The sequence below is a fragment of the Echiichthys vipera genome (genome assembly GCF_963691815.1).
Source record: "Echiichthys vipera genome assembly, chromosome: 7".
Lineage (NCBI taxonomy): Eukaryota > Metazoa > Chordata > Actinopteri > Perciformes > Trachinidae > Echiichthys > Echiichthys vipera.
In genome coordinates this window covers 24,555,543-24,582,999 of record NC_139832.1, presented here as the reverse complement: position 1 = coordinate 24,582,999, position 27,457 = coordinate 24,555,543, and the positions used below count along the sequence as shown (strand labels likewise).

The 27,457-nt window shown below is 39.9% G+C and overlaps 2 protein-coding genes across 2 annotated transcripts in view; both read left to right on the top strand.

Moving 5' to 3' along the window:
• The first annotated feature begins 1,637 nt into the window (after window positions 1–1,637).
• On the top strand, window positions 1,638–2,268 carry LOC310949706 (C-C motif chemokine 4-like). The gene is made up of 3 exons (XM_083917219.1): window positions 1,638–1,754; window positions 1,843–1,969; window positions 2,154–2,268. Exons 1-3 carry the CDS (start codon window positions 1,691–1,693, stop codon window positions 2,260–2,262), a joined length of 300 nt encoding a protein of 99 aa, XP_083773345.1. The 5' UTR covers window positions 1,638–1,690; the 3' UTR covers window positions 2,263–2,268.
• A 1,445-nt stretch (window positions 2,269–3,713) lies between these two features.
• Window positions 3,714–27,457, top strand: part of vps9d1 (VPS9 domain containing 1) — a 31,430-nt gene continuing 7,686 nt past the window's right edge. The window contains exons 1-14 of the mRNA XM_083917059.1: window positions 3,714–3,845; window positions 6,033–6,105; window positions 8,862–9,065; window positions 9,243–9,408; window positions 10,008–10,119; window positions 14,708–14,770; window positions 15,162–15,214; window positions 15,897–15,984; window positions 16,565–16,650; window positions 17,470–17,618; window positions 18,769–19,128; window positions 19,267–19,396; window positions 21,639–21,844; window positions 23,760–23,844. Coding sequence (XP_083773185.1) covers window positions 3,753–3,845; window positions 6,033–6,105; window positions 8,862–9,065; window positions 9,243–9,408; window positions 10,008–10,119; window positions 14,708–14,770; window positions 15,162–15,214; window positions 15,897–15,984; window positions 16,565–16,650; window positions 17,470–17,618; window positions 18,769–19,128; window positions 19,267–19,396; window positions 21,639–21,844; window positions 23,760–23,844 — 1,868 coding nt within the window. The 5' untranslated portion in view covers window positions 3,714–3,752. The remainder of the gene's footprint in view (window positions 3,846–6,032; window positions 6,106–8,861; window positions 9,066–9,242; window positions 9,409–10,007; window positions 10,120–14,707; window positions 14,771–15,161; window positions 15,215–15,896; window positions 15,985–16,564; window positions 16,651–17,469; window positions 17,619–18,768; window positions 19,129–19,266; window positions 19,397–21,638; window positions 21,845–23,759; window positions 23,845–27,457) is intronic.

Sequence of the window (27,457 nt, the reverse complement as noted above, 5' to 3'; positions counted from 1 at the left end):
TGGTTTGATCCCCGGCTCCTCCGGTCTGCATGTCGAAGTATCCTTGGGCAAGACACTGAACCATGTGTTGCTCCCTGTGCTGCGTATAGGTGTGTGACAGTGGTGTGAATGGTCGGATTGAATGGTATGTCGATGTCCACTGCCATCAGTGTGAATGGGTGAATGTGACAAGTAGTGTGAAAGCAACTAGAAAGGTGCTATGTAAGTACAAGGCCATTTACCATTCTACTACTGAAGGATGGGAGCAAGACCTGAATAAATGGCCTGAGATAACTTGCATTTGCATTTTTAGCAGCAGCATTAACCCCACTGCTAGAGACCATAGACTACACATGACGGTTCAGAAAAGCAGGCAGGAGTTAAACCAACTTTAGCCGCTTTACCTTGCTGTCAACAGCCCTGTTTAAGTTAACAGGGGGGAAGTGAAGCTGTTGAATCGCTGCCTCGATCGGAACAGTGCTATTTATAATTTCTCTCTTGTTACAAATCAACAAAAAGCCACAAAAACAAAAGAGAGAAAGACAAAGGCTTTTCCTACAACGTAACTCACAGCCACTGTGGAGTCACTGAGTGAACGTTTACTCAAGTGGCAGACAGTTAGACTCATTTTCATTTCATATCTCAGTAAATTATTAAAATATACTATTTTTTACAAATGTTTTCTTTTTCTCAAATAAATGTGTGAAAAGGTCACATTGGTCAAATTTAGACAGTATTTTTTCCCAATTTAACACAGCATTTAACGGTATTCCCTGTACCGTTCATTACCGTGTAATGGTTATTTTGTGTAGATACACAAATGCCCCAACCGACCCTGCTCTCCCCTACTTCCGGTAAACCAGACTACAAGGTTAGAATTTCACAGTGACTCTCAGGAAGTCACGGCGCCCAGCCATGATAAAGTGCACCCTCCCTGGGGGGTTTCAGTATTTCTGGACAAAGCCTGGCAGGCTGTATCTCATTTCCAGTCCTGAGTTAACTGGCTGCTGGCTGTAGCTGTAGGTTACATTTACTGGACAGATCAGAGTGGCCATTTCCCAAAATGTTGAATTATTGCTTTAAGAAGAAGTTGTGACCAATTTGGTTGTTTTGTGTTATTTGGATCGAGATTAAAGTTAACTGTAATTGAAATCATGTTGGAAATTTACTTCTGGAAATGAGAAACACGTTAGGAAGGTGAATTTGAGTTCATTTAATGAGAAATATTAGAACAAAAAAAATTCTCTGACTTGAATAAAAGAATAAAGACACTTCAGTAGGCTGTAGTCGACTAAACATGTGTTCATATTTTCCTTCACTGTTTAAAACTTGTATGTGTGAACTCTGATGCTCATGATAGATGAAGAGATGTTAAGATAAGATCAATTCTGAGGAGAGTGTTCTGTTTTCTGTGGTCGGAGAGATGATTTCAATCTTCACAACCAGACCGTGGCCTGTCCCGTTACAGTTCCTTCCTCCCTCTAATGAAACAGCAGCAGTGGTTTGAGTATTTCTCAAAGTGGAAGCTCTGAAGAGGTGTGGGGGAACTCTGCCCTGATGTCTCATGGCAGGATTCATTTAGGAAAGGCTGACGTCATACACGGTCCACAATTTATAACCGACCCAGTGCGAAGACTTGATCACAGCAAAGGGAGAAGAAGAACATCCTCCTCCTCCTCCTCCTCCTCCTCATCTGTTCACTGACAGCATCATGAAGACGCTCTGCTTCTCTCTGGGGCTGCTGCTGCTCACCACCTGCTGCTGCGACGCCATGCGTGAGTGATGTGTGTCTGTGCCTCGTCATCTTCAGAGTTCACTCACAGACATGTTTGTATTGACTTTATCCATTCACCTCTCTCACAGCTAAAGCTCTGCAGCTCAACATAGCACCTGGAAACTGCTGCTTCAAGGTTTACACACGCAGTTTACCGTTAAAGCGAGTATCCAGCATCACCAAGACCCACAGCTCCTGCCTCAAGCAGGCGTTCGTGTAAGTTTGTGACTCGTTCTTGTCTGTGTTTTATCTGTGACTGGTGATGGAGGAACAGAAACATGGAGAACCTCTGACCTCCAGGCAGTCATCCTCACAAAGACATTATATTGAATTATGTTTCCTTTAAAACTCCATCAGAAGGAGGCGTATGAAGTGAGTTTTCTCTTCTGTATGTTTGCAGAGTCCAGACTGTCGGAGGAAGACAGATCTGCTACAGTGGAACTTTCCCGTGGGCTCTGAATGTCTACAAGCAGCTCCACAACACGGAGGGCAGCGGGCTGCAGCACTGAACACGCATTATTGTATAATACTGTCTTAAATCAATCCCTGGTTTTGCAGGCTCAAAGTTGTATGTATACTTTTTATTTTAATAAAAAAAATGTAATTAATATACTGAGCTATTTTCTGCTTCTGAGTATTTTCTAAGTAGATATTGTGTATGGATGAGGGTGAGACAAATAGCCCCCTGTGTATAATTTAGGCCTTCATGAATTATCAGATAAGTCAATGATTAACTAAGTAAACGACTATGCACTCTGGTTAACATTGAAGATTAATTTTCCATTTCCACATTTAATGATCATTTGCCTTTACTTGAATAGATGTGGCAGGTTATCCTATCCCTATACATTGTACAACCTGCTTTAATGTGCTTGGAGAAGACATAAGGGACTCCTTTTGTAGACATAGCTCTGCTCATTTTAGTTATAATTTTGTTTAACTAAGCCAAGACAATCTCTCATAAAGGGTAATACCCAACAGTTTAGTTTATGTTACCTGCTTTATATGATTGCCCTGAATTGTAAGACACTATTTCTGTTCATCTAAATGAGCAAACTTTGATGTGCATAGGTAGAATAACAGCTCCTTCTAGACCAGTAACTCTATAAATTAACAAAACGAAAGGCATGAAATATCAGAGTTAGGCCGACATATTATTCCTACACCTCTGATACAACCAGACTGAAAAAATACAGTATTCCTGGGCCTGTGTGGCTTGCACTGATGATTATGTGCCTGGTTGCCTGGAAGCTAACTGGCTTCCTGATATATACACATACAGTGCTTTCAATAAGGATGCTTGAAAAAAGTAAACCTTCTTATTTTAACATAACATCAATGTTAGCCTAATGTGGTAAGGGACATGCACAGTTATTAGGGCGACAGTAGCTCAGTCCATATATGACTCCTGTGTCCCTGTGTGGACCATGAATGAAGCGTGGCCTGGTGGCTGGAGAGGTGTCTTGCTGTTGAGCAAGGCACTGAACCCCCAACTGCTCGGGGCGCTGAGCCATTGGCAGCTCTGACTTCTCTCCATTAATTGCATGTATATAGGTCCTGTTTGTGCATGTGTGTATTTCGGGCCTGTGTGTGTGTTACCTGTATAATAATAATAACAGAGTGGAAAAAGTGAATTTCCCTTGCGGGATAAATAAAAGGAATTCTTGTTCTTGTTCTTTTTCTATTAACCAAAAGAGAAATCAAGTATTTTCTATATCAAGGGAAATATTTGGAAGAACTTGTATCCTTTTATGTCTTCTACTCGTTTTAGTGACTGCTGTGTGTGACAGAGAGATATGTGTTTACTTTTTAATTTGATATGAATTAATTCACTAATGTCAGCATTCAGTACTCTGGCGGTCCCGTACAGTAGGAGGCAGTATGCACCTTTAACACTGTAACATCTGCCAGGACTGAACACAAGAAGAAGAAGAAGAAGAAGCAGAAGAAGAAGAAGAAGAAGAAGACGGGAGAGGAAAAGAAGAGGAAGATTCCCACCATGGCTGCAGCTGACAGTGGGGCGAAGCCTCTTCAAAATGCCATGAAAATGGCGAAATTAGCAATACAGCTGGACGGAGAAAACAAACACAAGGTAGTGTGCTCCACAGCTCGACCGCAGCGCTGACAGGACGGTTTAAGTCCACCGGAAACAGTGTGTGGGGATGTAAACAGACGGAGGGGGCGGGCACCGTTAACCGTTAGACGGTTGGACGGATAACCTACTGAACCTGTAGTTTCCATCTTTACACAGCAGCAAAACAAACATTAAGAGCTCGTGTTTGTTTTATAAACGCCACTTGTCATTATATTGTTATACTTCTAAATGCTCATTTTGTTTAGTGACTCCTTACTCACGTTACTCTTGTGGTAATATCGCGAATATAACGTTAGAGGTAACTAACCGTTAGTAACCGTTAGTAACCGTGATATTCAACATTCATTTGATATTCAGACTAAAAACTATTACGCATTTAAACCAGTTCAGTGAATTATGTCAAACCACTTTCGCAATATAAAGACTGAAATTCCTCATGTGTCAAAAGGCTTGTTAAAACTACATAAAGTGGAATAAACAAGGATTGGAAAAAGTTTTTTAAGTTTTGCAAAAAATCATCAAAATATATTATTAAAAAAATATTAAAACCCTTGTGATACATGAGGAATATTAGTCTTTATGTTGCACAAGTGGTTTGACATAATTCACTGAACTGGTTTAAATGCATAATTGTCTTTTGTTCTGAATATTAAATGAATGTTAAATATCATGTTTAATAAGTGACTAAATGCTGGTTCTTGTTCCCACAGCACGAGCGCTTTTACTTCTATACTAAACGCAATCATAAACACTGTACTTTCATTACAGAAGGATGTTAGATAAGTGTTAGATTAGATTTATACAACTGCTAACGATATGGTACCTTTTCTTTCTTTTTAAAGAGAATATTCACTCCTTTCTCTTTGAGCTCTGGAGCTCAACACGGTTTACATAATTTAACCTTTTTTGTTTGGGTGCATTTTCAGTTTGACTGGTCAAATTTAGCAACAATGGCTTAATGTACCTATGTTTCACTCTAGATGGGTTACTATTACAATGCGTCACCCCACAGGGCCAAAAAACGAACTGAGGCCAAGTTTAAAGGATTTATTATATATTCAGTAGTAGAAGAGTCGGTGGAATCGGCAGCGGAAATGGGTTCATGTTGCATGTAGAGACAGTATGGTATTAATAAATATATCACTCACTCACTCACAAGCCCAATCAATCAATCAAATGTATTTGTACATACATACATTTGTACATGTAGAATGTATATATATTATTATTATTATTATTATCATACATATATATAATACTGATATATTAGTATATGTTATTTTTCAAATGTGTCTTGTGACCATAAAACATGTCATATTGATACATAATAAAAAAACGAATTTAAAAATGAATTAAGCACTTGTTATTTATTAGTAATAGTGAAATAGTGGGGATAGTTAACGGTATCTTTTAAAGAGTAGTCTTGCTTGAATTAGTTAGTAATTCCAGTGTTTGTTTCTTCAAGATACAGAAGCTAACTTCGGGACTAAGATCAGATTTTTATATATTTAAAAAGAATTACCAGTGAGTTCTTAGAAAGGAACGTCGTATCAACAGAAAAGAGACCAGGACGGTAAAATAGTGACTATTTATTCATCATACTCACTGTTCAAGGTTGTGAAGTGTCCTATTATGAAGCAAGAATGCAGAACAGTGAATTAAAGAGTGGAAGAATTGGCAAGAACAGTGAAGTCAGTACAATATAAAAATGATAATGATAATAATGATAATAATAATAATAATAATTGAGACACAAGCATTACAAAATACTTGCAACACATAATCGGTCTTTTAAATGTTTAGAATCACGTCACACCACCATAATAAATAACAGAGCAGCATAACTCTTATAGAAAACATTATGCCTTTGTAAAAATCTGTTTTGTGTTTTCTTTGTCTGACAAAGTTTTGACAAACTTGACAGACGATTGTCTTTATACAAACTACACCTGCCTTTTGATTGATTGATTAATTCAGTGTAATTCATGTAAACCTACAGTATGTTGATGCTTTATCCATCAACATACTATAGATTAAGAACAAACACAATTTAGCAACAATGGGTAATGCTATTTTTTTTAAGCTCTGGCTCGTTACTATTGCCATGTCTCGCTGTCAGCAGCTGTTTATTATTAAATTTACTGTACACCACACTCATAATTCCTGCTAATGGTCTTTCTGCAGGACGCTTACTGTGAATACCTGCGGACGATCAACTACATATCACTTGCACTTTTGGAGGAAGCCGGCTCACAAAGTAAGATCTGAGTAGTGACATATATGAATGATGATAAGAAAATATACATTGAGCTGATTTAGGATAAATATCTAACCTCATGATTGTTTTTCCCTTTAGTAAGTCTACTCAGTTTTACACACTGTAAATAATTGTACAGTGGGCCTTAAATAAATGCAGCATTTCAGACTAATCAGAAAACTTTCACCTTTGAGAGCCTTCATCTTGGACCTGGTCATACTGTAAAAGCTATTACATAGACTGTGAAGTGGTCACTGCTGCAAGTCATAGTTAACATGGGTCATTTTATTGGATAAGTAGCTTGAACCCCTTTTTGGTGGCTCTGTCCTCTGTCAGTCATGTCGGTTTCTTGTTTTATTTTATGTGAGCGCATGAAAGTAAAATGTGGTGAGATCAGACGCTGTAGGCATCTGATATCATCAGCACTGCTGAGCTGTGGGTCCCATACTGTATGGCCTATAGAGCACATATTCACATCTGGTTATGTTAGAACAATGTTGCAATAGAAGCTTATCATATTAGCAGCATTACAGTTTTTCTCATTTGCTTGAACACATTGGTCCCCCCAGAAGTTAGAGTTTTAAAACCGTTCACACAGACTTAAACTGAACGTTTGTGGCCAAAATGACACATTTTGTTTGCAAAATGCTCACAAAACAACTTGTGGTCCAATGAATATAGATTGTTTCAATCAATCATTTCACAGTATTGTAATTTCAAAATATAAATTACAGCTATCAATCTTATTCAACCTTAGTTTGAGTATTATGCCTGTGTTCGTTGATACTTGACATAGTTATAGTTTGTGCCAAAAAAAGGACAGCAAGCATAACAGCACGTATTCTACTCTCCAAAGATGATTTTACTAGAGATAACAAACCCTGCTGCACATGCACTTTTGTACGATGCCTTGTTGAAATACTGAAATCGAAAGAAAGATTTCTTAATTTATTTTGTTCTTGTGCGCAGGTCTTTCCCTGCTCATGAACTCTAACGCTGACATGTAAGACCTACAGTAAACATCTGGACTAGACAAGTTCCCACATTCAATTTCCTACAGCTTTTGAACTGCACCATTTGATTTTCACCAGAGGACCAATAAAGAACTTCACCCAAACTCAAAAAGGCTACTCATATACTATTTTTTTTAAATGTAACTATTATTTACATCCTTTTAAAAACTCAGAAATGCCGAATAAGATAATATGTTCCTTTATCTTGTCTTATACTGTAAATATCAATAAAATTATCAAGCAGATATCATTTTTGGAGAGAAACTATTAAAAAGAATCTAAAGAGTAAAATACTCACTACGTCACATTGTGCAAAGGAGTTTCACACAGGTGAATTAGAGATTCACAATTATGAAAATAATATACATCATCTCTTAATATGTGTTTTCCGTTTGTTTAATACAGTTTATCCAATAGAGTTTTGGGTCTGTCTTAACTGTTTTGAAAAAGGGTGTGAAAAATGTGTGAAACCAGTAAAAAAGTGTTGTGCAAATTGAGAAAAACTGAAAACCTGCTTCAATTTTCCGCCCTCTCTCCCCCTCTAGCTGCAGCCAATAGTGACGGCAGCATTTCAAACAGACACACAGGTTGTGTAAGTTCACCTTGAACCTTGGTGAAAGCATCACTTCTAAACCAGGGTCATTTTGCTGAATTATCTCTCCTTCCTTTTGATTGAATTCATTTGACTGTTGACTGTAAAGTGTTTTGGAGAACCGACAAAGACTAAGGACAAGAAAGCTTCCTGTGTCACTGTACCTACATTTACCAAGAAAACAATTCAAAGACACTCTGGTTTTGTTACTGCGCTCAATCTTTCCCCCAAATCCGAAAATGTCCTCACAGCTTTTTGTTGAAACCAAACAAAGTTAAGAGATATTTGTTTTAACTGAGAGGGAACTGGGCGGTTAAAACAATATGAATCTTTTTTATCCCCCCTTATTTACATGAGAATCATAATAACCAAGGTTACTAAATGATTATAGAATAATGGGCAGGGGAAAAAATTAAGCTGTTGGGAGATTTTCATGACTTTATTTATGTTTTTTTTTTTTTGCTAGTTTGGGAAGCCTATCGCACATGCCAAAGGATCATCTGATATATTGTAATCAGTTTCAAATGCTGTATTTAAAGGTGGGGTTATCTTTAATTGACCTATGAATTGTTTTAGTTAGTCAGCTCTCCTCTGGACCATGAGGTTGATAAGGGATGTACAGACAAAGAGAAAAGCCTGTGTCCGACGATTGGTGGATGGAGTCAGTGCAGACCTGCCTCATGGGGACATGCAGAACCCTGCCAACTCAGTTAGTCATCCTAACCAGATTTGAAGGAATCAGCTTGAATACAGAAGTTCATTGTTGGCACAAAATTTAATCTGATCTCAGATGCCATGTGATGACCTTTTATATTGTATATCCGCTTTAGCTCAATCACAACTGTTTGCGGTCCTGGCTCCGAAATGGTGGAACAAGCTCTCCAGAGAGTCTACACATCTTCTGCCACAGGCTAAAAACGCATCTCTCAACTGCAAAAAAAAAAGAGTTGCACTTCATCCCACATTTATACTTAGCACTCTGTAGTTTGGCTTATTTAAAGCTAACGCACTTCTTGCTGTTCTGGGTTTGTAACCTCATGGTTGAATAATGCACTTATTGGAAGTCTCTTTGGATAAAAGCCTTGGCTAAATGTAATGCAATGAATCATCCAGGAGTGACTTTCTCTGCCCTCTCTTTGTTCCTGCCCCAGCCTCAGAGGAGAGGGATATGGTAGCGGTGGAGGTGGAGCGGATGTTGAGGCTGGCTGAGCAGTGTCTGGAGCGAGCCAAGTCATTTATAGGGAAGAGAGCCGAACCCACTGACCCCTCTGCGTCCGTCTCGGCTTCCTTTTCCTGTTCACCTGGCCAATCAGAGACGAGTGCTGTCCTCCCAGCCACTGTTGCTGCGAATACTGGTGAATACATCCCCTCCAATCAGATCCATTGCTTTTATTAACATACCATTCAATCACTGCTGACTCGAAGCCTGCCCCAGGGGTCACAAATCTAAATTAGCCAATGTATAGCCACATGATTGAGTATTTAAGCCAATCAACACATTTTGTATCTCCCTTTCACCTCTGCTGTAACAGTCCCTACATCTGATACTCCTGTTGACGCAGGGCTTAAAGCAGCCAGCCCCACAAAGACCGGTCATCGCAGGGTGTTGTCAGAAGGTAGCGGGGAACCCTCCCCTTTTCTGCCTCCTGAAGTCTTCCAGAAACTACAAACAGTGGAGTCACAGGACACAAACAAAAAGTAGGAGCCGTTTTTATCAAGCAGGTCAAATGTTGCTCAATTCAGGACCGATATCCTCTGAACCGAACAGCAGGGAAAACAGAGATATCCGAGAACCAGTCACTTCTAGTTTCCATTTAGAGCAATGTTTTGAACTGACCAAGGTCGAAACAGTAAACAGACTATTAGACTCGTTGATGGCTCTTAAATTCAGTTACCTAAATTTTAGACCTGTGGTTGGAAATAGGAATGTAATTAATTCGGTTTCCACGGTTTTCAAAATGTTCATGCGTGTCCTTTGCACAGATCTATGCCTGGGGATAATTTTGGAGTGAATTGTAAAGTGACAAAAACATCCTCAAAAATATTACATTTAACGTGCAGAATGTTGCTGTTGCCATACGTGAATGTTGTTGGTGATTGTATGAGCTTTTTATCAGAATGTCAGCCATGATGATTTGAAATATTCAGCAGGGAGAGCAAGTGTTTAAACTGCTAAAAGCAGGTGTAAGAGAGATTGTTTTATTTTCATTTGAACCCACCCGTAACATATTGCTTGTTTGTATATTGTGTGTGTGTGTGTACGTTGTTTGTGTGTGTTGTGTGTGTGTCCCCTGCAGGGAGCTGACACCCATTGAAGAAGCATCACGTTTAAACCAGAAGTTGAAAGCCAATTATGAAGCTCGACTGGCAAGGCTCACACCTGGTCAGGCCTACCAGAAGACGTCTTTGGTAATGTGTGTGTCTGTGTGTGTCTGTCTGTCTGTGTGTGTGTGTGAGAGAGAGAGAAAGGGGTGTAGACAGACCTTGTTGCTCAGCTCAGGTTTCAGTCTCTGACCAAATATGTTGTTGACTTGAGCTAATGGCCGCTAGAAGCTGTCTCGTAGGTATACATGTGGTTTGTTTGGAGATAAACAAAACTAATTTGTTTTCCTTTGGATAAGCCGTCCTATTTCTGATACACAACACAGTGTGCAAAATACTGCACTGTGCACTCGGTACAAGTAGCTAAAATATTCAAAAATGAGAGAATTTATTTGTTTACTACATAGTCAATTTCAGGCACAATAGTATTTTAAATCAGTGAGATGAAGAAAGACAGAACAAAAGAGACACACAAATAACTAAGAGGGAACTTTATTTGGTCTCTATTCCATTACAGTGAGTTATTGCATTAAAAAATGGATACAACTCTCAGCCATCTTTGTACTTGTTAGTGCCCCATTTCCACCCAACTTCTTATAAGGATGGGGTTTGAGATTAAAAACATCTTTTTTAAGAGGTTTGTATCTTCTCAAATAACAATGATGTAGTCACAAAAACAAAACACAGAACAATTAAAAAAAGAAAGAATAAGAAAGCATTCAATTAAAAACATCCACAGCCAGATGTGTCTGCCTCTAGTGATTTAAAATCCCTTTCAATGCATCCAGAAAGACCAGCTCCCAAATATTCCCGGTCCAGTCCTGGCTTTAGGGACAGATAGTAGGAATACGTCTTGGGTACAAAGATAACAACATGAAGGATGCAGATCTGTAATTGAGTCACAAATACAATACATGCTATCCTTTTTGTACATGAAATACTGAGGACTGTTTTGAAGATGCAAATGGTTATTTGATGTGTGTTCATCACCCACTTCCTTAATGACCAGTAGTAACCTCAGAGCCCTGCATCAGGGTAAAGCAGCACCTGTTTCCCAGTTCAGGACCTGCATCCCTCTGAGACTACTGTTGGCAGGAACAAATACTATACATCATACAGAGCTGTTGATGTCTTTCTCAGTTCAGAGGTTTCTTCAAGTGTAGCCAAAATAGTCAACCTTCTTTTACCCAGTTTTGGACCACCAGGGCATTCTGGCCACAGTGAATTGAGTGTTCAGTCAATTTACCTGAACCTGTAAAGGCAGGGAACCTCATGTGAATATGATGTGTTAGCAGGTATTTGTCTCCAGGGTGTCATCAGTCACTGATACAGTGGATATGCCACTTAAAATCAATGAATGAAACATCCCATGTAAAGTGTAAATGATGGAAGTCTAGTATAAACTTGTTACAGATACAGATTATAGATAAATGGATGTTATATCAGTGTATTTACTGTTTACCTTTTATGAAGTGTTGAAGTGAAACACTGGCTCTTGTACTTTAAACCTGGGGATCATAGAACGTACCTTTGATATTTACCATTTTGTCATCTGCTTGAGGAGAACTGTTTGTTTTCTCTAAAAGTTGTCCTAAATGTCCGTGTGTCGGACTCAAATATCTCAACAATTACTGGATTGTTTACTATGAAATTTAGTACAAACATTTGTTGTTGCCAGGGGAGGAAATCTAATAACTTTGGTGAACTCCTGACTTTTCCTCCACCACCACCTGCACCAGGTCAAAGTCTTTGCTTAGCCAGTAGAATACCTCAACATCTTACAGATGGAAGTGCACAAAATGGTGAACCGACATTCATGGTTCCTAAACGACGTCTCCTAATGACTTTGGTAATCCCCTGACTTCTACTTTAGCCCCACTAGGAGGTTGACGTTTGTGATTTTTTGATAAATAACTTAACAGCTTTTAAATTAATTACCATAAATGTTTTGTTTTTTATCGAGAGCCATCATCGTGCCGCCATTTTCATTTGTCCAATACTTTGGTCTATGGCCAGATACCAAAACTAATGACATTCTCATCAGCCTCAGCTGTGTTAGTGTTCAGTGCTAATTAGAAATGTTACCATAAGCCAAGATATGTGAACATAGCAAATATTATACTGTACTATCTTAACAGCATGTTAGCATGGTAATTGTGATCCTATTGGCATGATGACATTACCCTTTAGCTCAAAGCACCTAATTCAGGCAAGTGTCAACATACTTGGTTCTTATTCCTCCACTGTTGCCTACAGACATTAAGGTTGTCACAATACCAGGATATTCACTTTGATACAATACTAGCATTGTCTGTACCATGACAAATAGAAGAAAAGTCGCACAAAACAGGATGATTTACCCCCCAGTTTTTAAATGAACTACCTGCGCACAGTGCTGGTACAGAAAATGTCCCTGAACACATACCAACTGACTGGCTACACAAGCCTACAGGGTTAAAAAAATACATTTTATGAAATACCCAGACACTACTATTACTCTCGACAAGTAACACATTTACCAGATTTGTTATTTAGGATAGTTGTGGGACGGTTGGCAAGTGTAACTGTGAGCCTTTCCTTTAATTTTTTGGAAAATGACGTTTGTTGCGTTCTCAAAACTGCTGCGAGTTATACCCTACAACTACACACAGACCGAACGGAGACAGTGCAGACAATAACAATGATAAATAAATGTTCATTAAATTAAGCAATTCTGTGTCTCATATATTATTATTATTATTAATGAATTGTTGTATTTGATCTGACGCAAGAAAAACAAAGTTATTGCCATCATACACTGGTGATCAGAATTAGAGAACAGATTTTGATTAATAATGTGGGGGGGGGCAAAAAAAAAGTAGCCTAGGGGCCCATGACCACCTTAATCCGCCACTGCACACCCGTGTTGTCTGCCGCTGTACATGTGTCTTTCAACATTAACTGATCAGTCAATCTCTGTGTGTCTGTGACACTGTTTACCCTCAGGCGCGGGGCGATAAAGTCAATGAATCAGTTAGACACTGTTGATTTCTTCCCGTGGAGCCCAGGGGATTATATCACACGTGTTTGCGTTACAGTGCTGATTCAAGCTGTGGTATAATCACATGTGGAAATCGTTTTAAAACGTGATATTGAAATGTGCCACAGTATCAATAAAACCAATACTGAATTCCTTTGCTCCACGCTGGAGTACGAAAGCGACGCGTTGCGGGCTTTTATTTTGGATTCCTAGTATTTCCGGTGTGGTTGCTGATTAATGGATACCTGAGTGAAGGGGGAGTGTGCTCTTTGGAGATCTTTGTACCGCATGGGTTTACTTAAAGCAGGACGTTCTCCACTGCTCGTATTCATCTCTTTGGTGAAAACTTCCTCCAGTCAGAAAAAAAGATGGTAAGAGCGAGAGCCGACACATTTTTTATCCCGTTATCAGTGCAGTGCTCTGTCGGAGGTCTTTGGATTTAATGCTAACCTGTCATTCAGATACGGAAAATGTTTCGGCGTCCGGTGGAGGTCCGTGCTTACTGGAGAAAACTAAAGGCGTTTGTAAAGGTAAAGTCCCGTCAGTCACGTTAGTTAAATGAACGCCGCAGGGCACGGCACACACCGAACTCGTTAAATACGTTTGTTTTCTTTTGCGTGTCCCCTAAAACAATGGTTCCGAGGTCCCCCCACAGCCCTGTCAGGTGACTCTCAAGCCCTTCATCAATTCCCAGCGTTTGCTCTAAATCTAAGACATTATTTATGTTTTTCATACAACTGAACCGTGAATGTTAAGGTTATATTGGTCCGCATAATAGTAGTACTGGATATGTGTCTAGGCTACTATACCTACTACTTGGAGTGAAGTCTTTCATTCCTTTTTCAGTAATATTTGAACAGTCTCTTCGTTATTTCAAGCTAATTATTTAAATTGGTTGGTAATCACTGTTAGCTCATTTATTCATTCGTTTTAGATGCCTGTTTAAACTTCTGTGCTGGATTGCTAACTAGTTTCCACACACTCTTACATACCTGTAACGAAGTGTTCAGGTGTAACAGTTGACTTTTTGTTAATATGTGGATTTATTTTTTTAATCAAAGAGTCATTTATTTTTTCAAAGTAGTTGCTAGTTGTACAATCTTTCCACTCACCCCCTAGCAACTGTACCAGCTGGGGTACAAATACTCCTGTTTGGGAATCACTGCCCTATAATTCAAGGCACCAAGATTCATTTACGGCACAAGCTGTGATGCAACATTCATTGTATGTTTTCATAGAAGTCAAATTAAATTTCCAGACTTGCTCAACAATGAACATGTTGGCTCAGTATGTACTGTATGACAGTATTCAAAGTTGGAAGTTTCTTAGTGATGCAAACTGCAGTGACAGATCTGACTTTGGACACAGTTTTTCATATAATGTTATAATGATTTGTTCCTGTCCTGTTTCGGTGCAGGTTCCAACGTGGTTGTGATTCTCTTTCAGTGACTTAAGCTAAAGCACCCATTACTAACTTAATCTAAAGGCTTCACATTTCACCTCTTTCACTTTTTACCTCAGTATGTTGGGGTTAACTGCCCAATGCCCCCTGGTAATATTTAGACATTGAAAAAAAGCCATTCCTTAAACAATTGACATATTAATTCAACTTTTTATAATGTGCAAAGTAATGTCCTCTCCTCTTTTCCGATGCAGTCGCTCTCTCTCCAGCGGCAGATGATGGAGAACCTCATCATAGCCAAAGCCAGGCAGGATGCTGTATCCTTTTAATGTTAGTTTGTGTCCTGTTACCATGAACTCCCCTGCTTTGTTGCTGTGACACTTTATTCAGATATCTTATTTGTGTGGAGGAATGGACGGATCGCAAACATTAAACAGGTGTTAGATGACATAGTAAACCCCTTGCATTTATTTTTGTAACGTATGGTATTTGTCTGCGATATATTGATATTTACAGAATGTTATGTTTGCAGGTTTGTCTCTGCCTGATATCAGACTGAATTGTCAGGTGGTTATACTGGTTTGTCCATTACAGGTTATAATGATAAGATGTGTCTGTTGTGTAAACTTAAAGACTTAATCACTTATAGCTCATTCATGTGAGAATTAGGATGTTTGGAGGTTTCCTTAATGTTCGTCATTACTTTAGCTGCAGCGGAAGATGGAGGAGAGAAGACTCAGGCTACAGGAAGAGGCCAACAGGTACATCGCGATTCTCAGATAAACACAAAATTAGGTTACAACTTTATTCAGTTTTTAGCTTCTGCCTTTATTCTCTAACCACCTAAAATGTATATTCAAAGGGGACTGACTCAGAATTTGGTGTTTGTTAAGTTTACATATATAATATATGTATATACATGGATAATCTGTGTATTCAGTCTATAAAATATATATACAGAATTTCCTAATTTCCCCATAAAACTCTGTCTCAAGTTAGTTCCTTCCACTGTTTTCCTAAACTTTGAAATTTAATTGATGTGCTTACACCCTCTTTGTGCTCTAACAGCCAGTGGTATTATCTGTTTGTTGTTATCTAAGCTAAAGCACTCAATACATACTGAGAGAGGGTTATGTCAGCTTTGAAAATCATTTAGACCTAAACAAGTTTTGAAGAAGGTTTACAGTCATGTTTAAAATCTTTAAATTATCATATTCACCTAAATTAAGTTGGAAATAAAGTGAGATATGTTATAGATGTAGTGTATAAATCAGCATGACCTTCCTCTTTAATTGTGTGTTTAGTTCAGTGGTCAGTGTGGTAAACATGCAGTATACACTGTATAACTTATGATATATACTTTTGATATCTAGGTGATCCTTCTGAGGTTGGCAAGTCCGGTGTGAATGTATGTGAAGATTTTCTGTGTGGGTGTCATTGTAGGAGATTTGCAGCATCTGGGGCAATGACTACAGAGGAGCAAGAGCAGCGTATTCTCTATACCAATGTACTGGAATATGAGCAAGACCATGTAAGTTTGCAAATCATCACCAAAAATATGCAAAATAATGGAAGATGTGTTATTACAAGTTACCAGAGCGCGAAGTGATTCCTTGAATTGCACTAACTCTGTCTGACCAGCAAACCACATGCTTCTTATAAACTGTCATCTTGCACAACTGAAGAAAACAATGGTCAAATTTGTCTGTACAAGGTCCCGCTGAGTTCCCCCAACAAAGAGCATAGCAAAGACAGTCTGTTCACAGACAACAGTATTTATTTACAGAACTGCTCACTCAATTGTTATATGAATCCCCAACTCTTCAACCACAACCTCTGTCTACCCGGCTTCTCTGGTGCATGGTGCGGCCGATCACCGTCTTCAACACTGCTTAATGAAACAGCATGTTACAGGCTAGCGTGTCCGCCTCTCCTGGGTGTGTGGATCTGAGATCCAGCAAACAGCATTTAACAGGAGAGTGTAATGAGACAACAAGCACCAGCTCTGCCAATTAACTCACCTGACACTGCTCTCATGAGCCATCTCCTGCAGCTGCATGCCAACCATGACCACCTCCACAAGTCACTGTATAGATGTTTTGTCTCTCTAGGATTGGCCCAAACTGTGGAAAGCCAACATGAAGAAAAATCCTGATGATGTCGCATTAGTGTCAGGTCTAGTCTCCTACCTGCTCAGGTAACTGACTGCACCATGAGCATTTTAAATGTAGGGGGGGGGGGGGGGGGGGGTATATTTTTGCTGTGTTTTGAAAGTTAGTTGAGGTATTTTTTTATTTTTTTTTAGGTATTCCAGAGGAAGCAAACATTATTTGCTAAAACTGAAATTCATGGAGAATTTCCTTGGCCCTGAAAGTCCTTGTTTATACAATCTCTCTTATTTATATCAAGTTAACTTGATGTTAACCCCTGGTCCCCAGAGACTTCAACTGGTGTTCTAGAGGCTCGACCTACATTTACTATCTAATCTAATTTTACTATGAATCAGGGATACTACTCATGCTTACACAGTTTTCATACTTACATATTTAGCAGTGTAAGTATTTAGAAACTAGCCCAAATGTTATCTTTTGTTATGCATCACACCAACAGATTTTGATCGATCGGTTCAAAAGGTTGACTCAGTCTTGTGTGGTTGTATTGCATCTGCCCCGTCAATACACAGTGCTTCAGTAGTGTTTGTGTTTCCCCTTTGTTATCTGTTGAGATTGCTTTAATTAGTATGATGCAACATAATTATGCTGTACCGTACACCTGAATCAAATGGTTGTATCTGTAACAAAGATGCATTTGTGAACACATACAGTATATGCGTCAAGCATATGCGTCAACAAAACATCAATATGTATCCCCCGAACTGCCTAATTATTGTCTCTTACTATACATTTGATTGGAATTTGCAAAGCTACAGGATGCTGCCATCACACTTTTTGTTAACAGGACATTTAACATTTTCAGCTCAAATGAGAATGGACTAACGTTTGTACTGTATCCTCAGCCGGTCTGACCACCCAGTGGTGAAGCTGCTGAGGAAACACCAGTACCGGGTTTATAACAGACTTTACCCCATCGTCAGTAAAGGCCTCCCCCAGAGTCCTGCTCAGTCACTGAGGCCTTCTCGCAGCACTCACAGCCTGCTTCATCAAGGTAGGCAGCCTCTTTAGCCATTTGTTTACTTTCCTCGCTTCCATTTCTCTTTTCATGAAATGATCTGAACTAGCAATCAGAATAATTTCTCTGGCCTACGGGCTGCAACCAGTCAATCATGCTGAATTCGTCGAAAAACAGCTGATGAGGGCCTTCTAGTGCCAATGGTTAGAGATACGCTGCAAAAACTAGAGGGGGGGCAGATGCTCACCATCGGCCAAACTTTGACCATCGGGTTGGTGTGTTCCTGCCTTTAAGCTCTCTTAAGTGTAAGAAAACTAAAGGCAAAATGTCAGAGGACAAGTAACATGGTTAATCCAGGACTAAGACTAGAGTGTAAAAAAGATAACTGCATCTAAAATCTGCTCAGCCAAATCACAGCTTAGTTTCAAGCCTGAAAGAACAAATTCTTTTTCAGATATCATTTTCCAAAATTCACATAAACCCAAAGTTTTATTAAATCTATTAAAAACAGTAATCCTACTGCCCTAAATTGTCCTGAGGTAATTTTTGAAACATGGAAATTCATGTACATGTTCCATCATCCCTTTTGAGATAACCCAACCCACTGCAACAAGTATACGATGTAGTTGGGCCCAGTATTGTAAACTCCTCCCTCATCCATGGTTGGCCCCATCTTGCTTTAAGCATGCTAGCATCCATCCTCTCATTAAAAATCAAATGTAGACCTGAGTCTGACGAGGCTCATTAACCAAACCAATCTCACACTTTAAGTTGTTTTGTTTGACATTCATTTCATCCCAGCTGACATCGGGTGTGAGGCAGGGTACAACCTGGACAGGACGCCAGTCTATTGCAGGGCACATAGAGACAAACGGAGACAGACAACCATTCACACCTACGGGCAATTAACCGTCCTCAATTAACCAAATAAACACCTGCATGTCTTTTGACTGTGGGAGGAAACCGGAGAACCCTGAGGCGACACTGCTGTCCACCACAGCACCGTGTCGCCCTTGTGTTTAACATGAATAAAGAAATTAGACATGATACTATTGTAAGTGCTCTGAGTAAAAGTGAAGGAGCCATACTCAAGCCAAGCGTAGCTACATGTTAAATTACTAATTCTAATGGTGGCTATGTTAGCGAAACACTATTTGTTCATGTGGAAATGTTATTGATCATACAGAGACCCAGGCGAAGCCAACCAGGGGCAGCAGTGTTGGTTGCCAGAGCGTCAGCATTGACTCGTCGCTCTCCCCGTCACTCTCTCGTGACCTCCACATCAACTATGATGATGAGGAGGAAGGGGAGGAGCCTTGCACACAGGTGATGGTGGATCGGGAGAACTCGTTTGAAGATCTGGAGCAGTTCCTGACCCAGTTGGACTGGGCCCCGCCACACGGCAGCTTAGATGACACTGGCTCGGAGCTGACCTTTGATCCCTCAATGCAGCACGAGCCGGACGACGGAGACATCCAGGAGCTGGAGATGAGAGCACTGACGAAACACCTGAAGGCAGTTGTCAAAGACATTCATATTGCAATTGGTGAGTACGAAGACCATACGATGTATCGTGTGGTTCCATGCGTAGAAAGTGTCTTGTTGATTTCAGGTATAATTTTGTGATCTAGTAAAATGTTTAAGGCTAAATTTAACATTAACAATGTTTTCCTTTATGTTTCAGATCAGCTTCTGTCACTGTGTTTGCTATCCTTTGAGTGTCTAAACACATCCAGCTCCAAAGACCTGTGCCTCGCAAGCATAGAAGAAGCCTTTTTCACGCCGCTGTGGAGCGCCTTAGTGGCTCTTTTCAGGTACTGCAGCCTAAATCCTTGTAACCTAAAATATGTCTTCATACTGTACTTTGAAAGAAGGGATGGGGATTCAAACACAATAACTATTCGATATTCAGTGGGATCTATTTGAGCATTGCATGCATACATGACAACGCTAGCAACATGGTGCTAGCTAACACTGAACATCTGGAACGGACTTAGCCAGACCATGTTAGTGGAGCAGGAGGATTTTGGAGGAAGCACAGAGCATATTTTTTAAAACGTTGGAGCATCGCATTATCTGCCGCTCTATTTTGCTCTACTTTGCACCGCTCACACCATCGGTTAAAGCTTGCCATAGCCCAACCCAGAATGTATCAGTATCGTACACCCACACTTTTTAATGTCAAAAATCTGCTGTTTCGGCAAGCTTTACAATGGTGCTCACAAAGTACTTTTGAGATGTCATACATATGCTTAAACACGACATAAACCATATGTTTGCATCTGTCGTGTGGAAGTAAAGGGAAAACATTTTAAAAGAGACAGTAGGCGCATAAACAATTCAATTAAAATAAATAAATAAATGAAATTACTCGAACTGATCAAATTTTTTTGTGATAAATTTAATAGTTGATATTTATCAATAATCTACTTTGCAGCTCTAACTGAATTTTGTTGCTTTGACTTTCTTGCATTTAATCTATGTTTCAGGGTATGTGGGTTGCATCAAATTAGATATTATTCATTCCAGCTTTACTTTTTCAAACAATTACAGCACTGACTAATTGGTGTTGTTAAGGTTATTATCCTGCATTTAAAGCAAACGGGATGCAGTGTTTCCTAGAAAAACAGTGTTGGTAATGACCAGCATGTGGCAGTACTACTCTAAGTATCAGCCTCTTTCCAGCTTCTGTTGCTGGTCTGATTCTCATTGTATCCAGATGGTCTTTAAAATGATTGGTTGTGTGTAAAGTTATTGGTACGGCCATTACTAACTCCTACTAAATGGACATGTTTCAATCCCATTTGCAGATGTGTTGTGCTATGTTCTGTATGTTCTACACTCCTAGAGGACTTCTTGGTTTGAGTGTATAGACAAAAATTTAAGGTTGTTTTTTTTCTTTGTCCATCTTGCGTTGAATTCAATCTTCATCATATCCAAATGATTTTTAATGAAGCTTCACTTATTTTGAATTGTCATTGCAGGAAAAGCATGGGTGTAACTGATCAGATTAAAAGTTGCTCAGTTCAGCATTGCTTGTAATGCAATGTAGCAATTAATAATGATATTAGTTATTTTGACTCCTGTGTGAAAATCTCTGCAGTGTGGAAGGTCAGATGTTTGACTTCACATTCCCCCTGGTCATGTGCCTCCTTGCAATGTCTCTGCAGCCCCCAATATACAAAAAACCCACTGACGTAAGTTGAAGTTCACTGTAGGGCTGTCCCGAATACCACCTTTTGAGCTCTGAATATTCAGAAATTGGTTGCCGGCTCTAGGGAGGGAGAATGAGCTGAAGCCTGAATCTAAAAGGAGCCGACCAGCTCTGTGTGTCATGGCCGTACACACAGTCGTAGATGGCGCTCATTCTTCATTACACTGCCTGAAACAACACTAGTCTGAAGCACACAGACTTCTACACACTCTGGACTGCTAACACAACTTCTGAACGAAGTGTCTCTGTCTCTCCAACATGCACAGGCTGCAGCGTTTTAGTGGAATTCACAAATTAGCGAGAGAAAAGCGACCGAACATGACAGGAAACACAGTAAAGACTCACAATGTATTTGAAATGTGAACACTTTGCTGCAACATGTGTCTTTTCGGTTTAATTCAATTATTTTATAAGGAATGTGTAAATAACAAAACAAAAACAAACATCCAAATACCAAAATTGAAACCCGAATAGCTACCCACTAGCCCCCACCTCAGTTCCATCTCCCACCCTGACCAGCCAGCATAAGATGTTAGTCGAGCCACTAGTATGAGAACCCTTGCAGGCTTCCCACTCAAGCACTCAAACCCACTCGAAATTAGACCTTTGCACCACCACCAGTTTTTGTGCTTTAATCACATTGTTATTGAGGATTTCTCATCTTGCCAAAAATAAAATGTGTAATGCTTGGCTTCTCTGCACCCCGTCAAATCAAATTATCAGTCAAAACAACTTGACTGCAAATACCATTCGTATTGCAAAATGCCTGGTTGTGTTCCTCACTTACATTCCATTGTTAAAATGTCTGGTGTCTGTCTGGTGGTTTTGTCTTTCTTTCTCAGGAGGGTCCACAGGGAAAGGGAGCAGGCCTTTGAGACAAGTATGAAGCACTACCAGGATGTTTCACCTGGAGATATTGGTGTTCCCTTTAAACTGTTCCCAGCAGACCCAAGCGCACTGCAGGGTTCGTACCCATACGAGTCTGCTGTTCAGGAGCTTAAACTTGTCATCAAAGACTGCTGTCCTCAGAGGAAGTTGGAATGCATTGGTGAGTCAGATTGATCTTTATTTTTCCTCATCCAAGGCTGACTTTCAGGACAGAGAGCTTATATGGAAACAAGAAAATCCGCCCTTTTCTACCTTGAACTCATCGAAAAGTGTTGGTGCTGACTCCCGTCCGATCCACATCAGACTGTTTATTTTTCCCAGGGTATCTGCGAGGGGAAAAAGCATTCAATTAATATTCCTCAGAAAGGCCTTGGAAGGTACTAAAAAGTCTTCACCCAAGTAAGTTAGTTATAAAATGTTTTTCAGTCTGATTGCAGGCTGTGTCAAGATGTTCTGCATCTATGAATTAAAAGTGGGATAGTTTCATCAGCGGATTGTGCTGCAGGAGGCTGTCCAATCATTTTTCAGCCTGCAGCATCGGACCTGTTGCTACTGCTGGCTACAGTAGTTAGGAAGCTCATTGTGTTATAATAGGCAAGTGTTTGTTCCTAAATTATGGAATAATTTAAATTGATTTTATTAATCTGTCAATCCATAATAATAAATAATTCTAGGCCAAATCATCGTTACTGGTTTTCCATCATTTTTTCCTACTTTGGCCAATAGATAATGAAACAGCTTTTAAATTGCATTCTAAGCTGTATTTAAGTCTTAATTTTACTTGGTGAACCCTGCAAACCCCCCATTTTTTAATTATATCATGTACTAGCTTGCCTTCTGTTGTAGCTTTTCAGCTGTGACTTTATGGTCTTATGGTTTATATGAAGCCTAGATGGGAGGTTTACCTATAGCTCAGTTTAGGGTCTGGATCTTACATTGGGTTTGTAAGAGCATTATTAAAAAGTTAAATTACTTACTATAAAGAAGCATTCTGTTTTGACTTGCTTGTGGTCGGTATGTGCCCCATGTGTTCAACCACGACGTCGAATTGTTGATAAGCACTCATTGATTGCATCATTGTCATCAATACCAGCTGTGCACAGTGCACGCAGCTTCAGGACGCCAAGAGCCCAACTCGTTTTTCAATGGAATTTAAAAATTGGTTACTTGTTCATTTGATAAAGTGAAAAGATTATTTTCTTTCTTTACTTTTCACACCCCAACTATGATGTCATCATCCATCGTCATGTTTCACTGTGGACATCGTTATATTCGTCCAATTCGGTAGACAACGTTGCCCAGGATGCATTCCCATACACACTGCTAAAAGAATATAGAAATATGCCCAGTCCACCTAATAATATGGGATGAACCATCAGATCTTAAAGACGGTTCTCAGCGCGTCTTGGATTGCTTTCTGTACTTGGAGCTTTCCACTTGTGATCGGATAACCCAAGACACATGTTAATGCCAGTTCTGAACAGGGAATTCCAGTAGGTGCAACCTTGTTTGAAGGGAAAGCCGGAAGAGTAGAATGACACGCATTAGTGAGTCAACCCACCATCCTCTCTCTCGCTCCCTCTATCTTACGGATTGGCTCACGCACACTAGAAGCCAAATTGTCTTTTGCGTTCGAACTGCGGCATACAATGTGAAATCACACTCTAGGGCTGCATTACACGCATTTGCTTGGTTCTGTGTGAATATCAAACCAAGCCTGCGTTGCTGCATTCAATGCTGCAGAATCTCTGTGTGAAAGGGGCTTCAGAATGCTTTAATGCACCTTTTGCTTTTTATTGACAAAACGTGGAATGGAATTCTTGTAGGCAGAGTGAAAATCATTCAAAATAGCCCAACTTTGGTATCTGATTGGACAATTGACCTCCATAATCCAGTCCCCTCCTCTGTCTCAAAAATTCCACATCTGTCAGGCCCTGATTATGGCAAACCAATTTACTGCATTGCTCAGCTGCAGACCACCACCGTTTTCTTTCTGTATCAGCATGTTGTAAATTTGGTCCGATGACAGCGGTTTTACATGGTTTGTTTATTGCTTCTGCTGTGTTTTGTTACAGTTAGGACATTACGGCTGATCTGTGCCTGTGCTGAAGATTACAGGTGTCTCTATGAGGTGGACTCCACGCCAAAAACAGCTGCCATGTGAGTAAATTATCAACAGCTCTTTCAGGTTTTTTCAATGCAGCAAATACGATCCCAATTCCAATGAATTTGGGACATTGTGTGAAACAGAATGCAATGATTTTCAAATCCTTTTCAACCTATATTCCACTTAATAAGCTACAAAGACAAGATATTGAATGTTCAAACGGATGAAAAATCATTTATTTTTTGCAAATATGAACTCATTTTCAATTTGACGCCTGCAACACGTTCCAAGAAAGCTGGGACAGTGACATGTTTACCACTGTTTCATCACCTTCCATTTTAACAACACTCAACAAGTGTTTGGGAACTGAGGACACTAATTGTTAAAGCTTTGTAGGTAGAATTCTTTTCCATTCTTGCTTGATGTACAACTTCAGCTGCTCAACAGTCTGGGGTCTCCGTTGTTGTATTTTGGGCTTCATAAAGTGCCACACATTTTCAATGGGAGACAGATCTGGACTGCAGGCAGGCCAGTCTAGTATCCGCACTTTTTTACTACGAAGCCACGCTGTTGTAACATGTGCAGAATGTGGCTTGGCATTGTCTTGCTGAAATAAGCAGGGACGTCCCTGAAAAAAGATGTTGCTGCGATGACAGCATATGTTGCTCCAAAACCTGTATGTACCTTTCAGCATTAATGGTGCCTTCACAGATGTGCAAGTTACCCATGATGCCATGGGCACTAACACATCCCCACCATCACAGATCTTTGGCCTGGAGGACACAATGTTCATGATTCTAAAAAACAATTTGAAAAGGTGGACGCGTCAGACCCATAGACTGTATAAAAAATGGATGGGAGCCGCCAGCTTGTTGGACTTTGACTTGACCACTCATTTCCTTTAAACAAAAAAGGGCATTGATGTGACGTTGGGGGAGGGAGATACGTCTGTCTGGCTGACGTTTACTGAATTAGCCACATTAACTCCACCGCCCAGGAGCTAGGCTAACAGCACATGCTGCTCGATAGAAGGGAATGGGAGTCAATGTTGAGATTATTTTCCAAGTCCAGGAGGGAATGGGGGTAATTTTTGATTATAATTTCGTAACAGGAACATGATTTTTTAGAGGGCAGAGACTGACATGGCCCTCCCTGTCTCTAGCGAAGATTACAACGGTTTCGAGAGTCAAGTACAGACACTCCCGTATCATTCTAGTGGAAAAGACACTGGCTCCAGTGGTAATGTACAGACGGCCAGCATTTATGATCTATGACTTAAACTGATATTAAACACAGTACCATTCCCATAGACGGTAAAACACCGACCCTCACAGTCCGAATCCTCCCGGTACTTCAGATTAGCATCTAGTGTATGTGCCATCGATAGTAGGCTATATTGCAAGTAATTGTGCAAGTGCGGCTGTTTGATTAGCATAACAGAGCTACCCAATCATGACACTCACCTGCTTCCAATGAACCTGTTCACCTGTGGAGTTGCCCCTGTCCCCACTTTTTTGGAATGTGTTGCAGGCATAAAAAAAAGTTTATCAGTTTGAACATTGAATGTCTTGTCTTTGTAGTGTATTAGTTGAATAGGATTAGTGCAAATCATGGTATTCTTTTTTATTTAAGTTTTACACAATGTTCCAACATCAATTGGGGTTAAATAAATGATGATTATTAAACAATATTATTACAGCATTATTGAACAGAGTACGGATCAGTCTAGGACTGTTAGGGGTTGTGTTATTCTTTTGGTAGAAATCCTCCAGAGCACACCTCATTAAACTTCAAAATAAGAGCCCTTCCTCCAGTGACCCCATGCTTATGATAGGGAGGGAGAGACGGTCCAGTGGAAGTACCCAAATATCATTTAAGGGCTCTCTGCCTTGGGAGCTGCCCTGTCAGGTCTCATCAGTGCTCAGTTAAGCCCGGCACAGCAGGGGCTCTCCTAGGTCTATTGCCCCCTATAGAGTGCCTCTTCCTGGCCATGCCTAAAATTGGGTCGTCCTGTCTGGGTTTGGAACAGACCCAGGGCCCAACAAGGGGCTTTCGGAAGAGAAGAAAAGAAGGGGAGCTTAGTGAAATCTATGATGATGCACTGAGAGTTGGACAAAGGCTCAGTAGGTTGAAATAAGTTTGTGTTGACAAAGTTTGATTAAAAACAGTTTCCTCTACATCCATTCATGTGTGTTCCAATATGAATCATCTTGTTGTGGTTTCACATTTCCCTGTGAACAACAACTGGGAGATAAAGCAGTGATATGCTTATAATGAACCTATTCTAGTTTAACTTTCTTCTGCCAGTTAGTGGTCTAAGAATACTTTTGCATCAATATTGAACAAGCAGAGACTGAGACTTCTAGTAAACAGACTAGTAAACCTCCTTTTTTTTTCAAGGTGGATGTGGATTCTAGTTCAAGAATAGAAGCATTTAACTAGTTTGTGTGACGAGCCGGTCTAAAGTTAACACTTTTTAATAGGGCTTAAAACAGTTGACGTTAAACCCATTAGATATGTCACCAACATGACTAAGGGGGTTTTATGTGAATATGTACACATCGTTTATGCTTGTGAAAGTCTGTTTAGTGTTTACTGCAATCCACAAACACTGAATAAGGGAACAAATTGTCCTGTTCCTTCTCAAGAGTCCGATAGCTTGTCTTTTTTCATACACTCTTGCCCTTGTCCCTTTTTCTTTTTTGTTGGATCCACTAATGCTTTTTGAGAATGGCTGAGGCTATGTCTCCTGCTCCATATCTGTCTCCTTGTGTTGGAATATGTGTGCAGTGATGGGAGACGGCAGAGTAGAAGAGTTGACCGGGCACGGCTCTTCTCAAAGGTTTTTACCCCAAAAAATTGTGACGTTGAAGGATGTTTGTGTGCACTGTAAGTATGGTAAAATGCACAAGTTGGTAACATGTAGTTCAAGAAATGAAAACTGAATCATGCTTTGTGGAATTTGTTTTGTTACCTGGAAACAAGTTAAACATGGCCAGACCACAGAAAGGATCTGAATTGATGATTAGATTTTTCCTGTTTATATTTTAGAGCTCAAGGAGGCAATCATGTGTGACATCTCAGGATATAATCATCTTGGTGAAAATCATTGCAGCATGGCCAGAATTAAAAATATATGAATCAAACGAGCAGCTGCTTTTCAATGGCAAAATCTGGCACTGCGCGGCCATCCTTTTTTAATGATCTACCCAGTGGCCACTAGCGGATCTTTTAGGAGTGAACTTAAAATGTTGATGTAAATTTGATTCCAAGTTCCTTGAAGAGGGTAAATTTGGACTGTGTGCTCTCCTGCCTCCAGTCTGCTAGTTTTCACATTTGTTTCCTTATTGCAGCACAGAAAAGGCCTTGTGTGACTGCTTTTTTTTTCTAACTACAGGTTGCCTTTGTGCCACTGCGTACTTTAACATGGGCATGAATAACCCGCTTATGATCAGGATTCTGGAGTATCCTGAGTTTAAGCAGGTAAACACAGCATCCCGTGTTTACCTGGATAATCTTGTATCCTGTTCATGAGAAACCTGTTTATGCTACGTTGAGTACTCAACAGAAACCAGGATACTGCTACATGTAAACACATTAACCCTGCTGTTGAGCCCTGACATCCAACCAGTGAAGGTAAAAGCATCTCACTCCTGGTGCGAATGA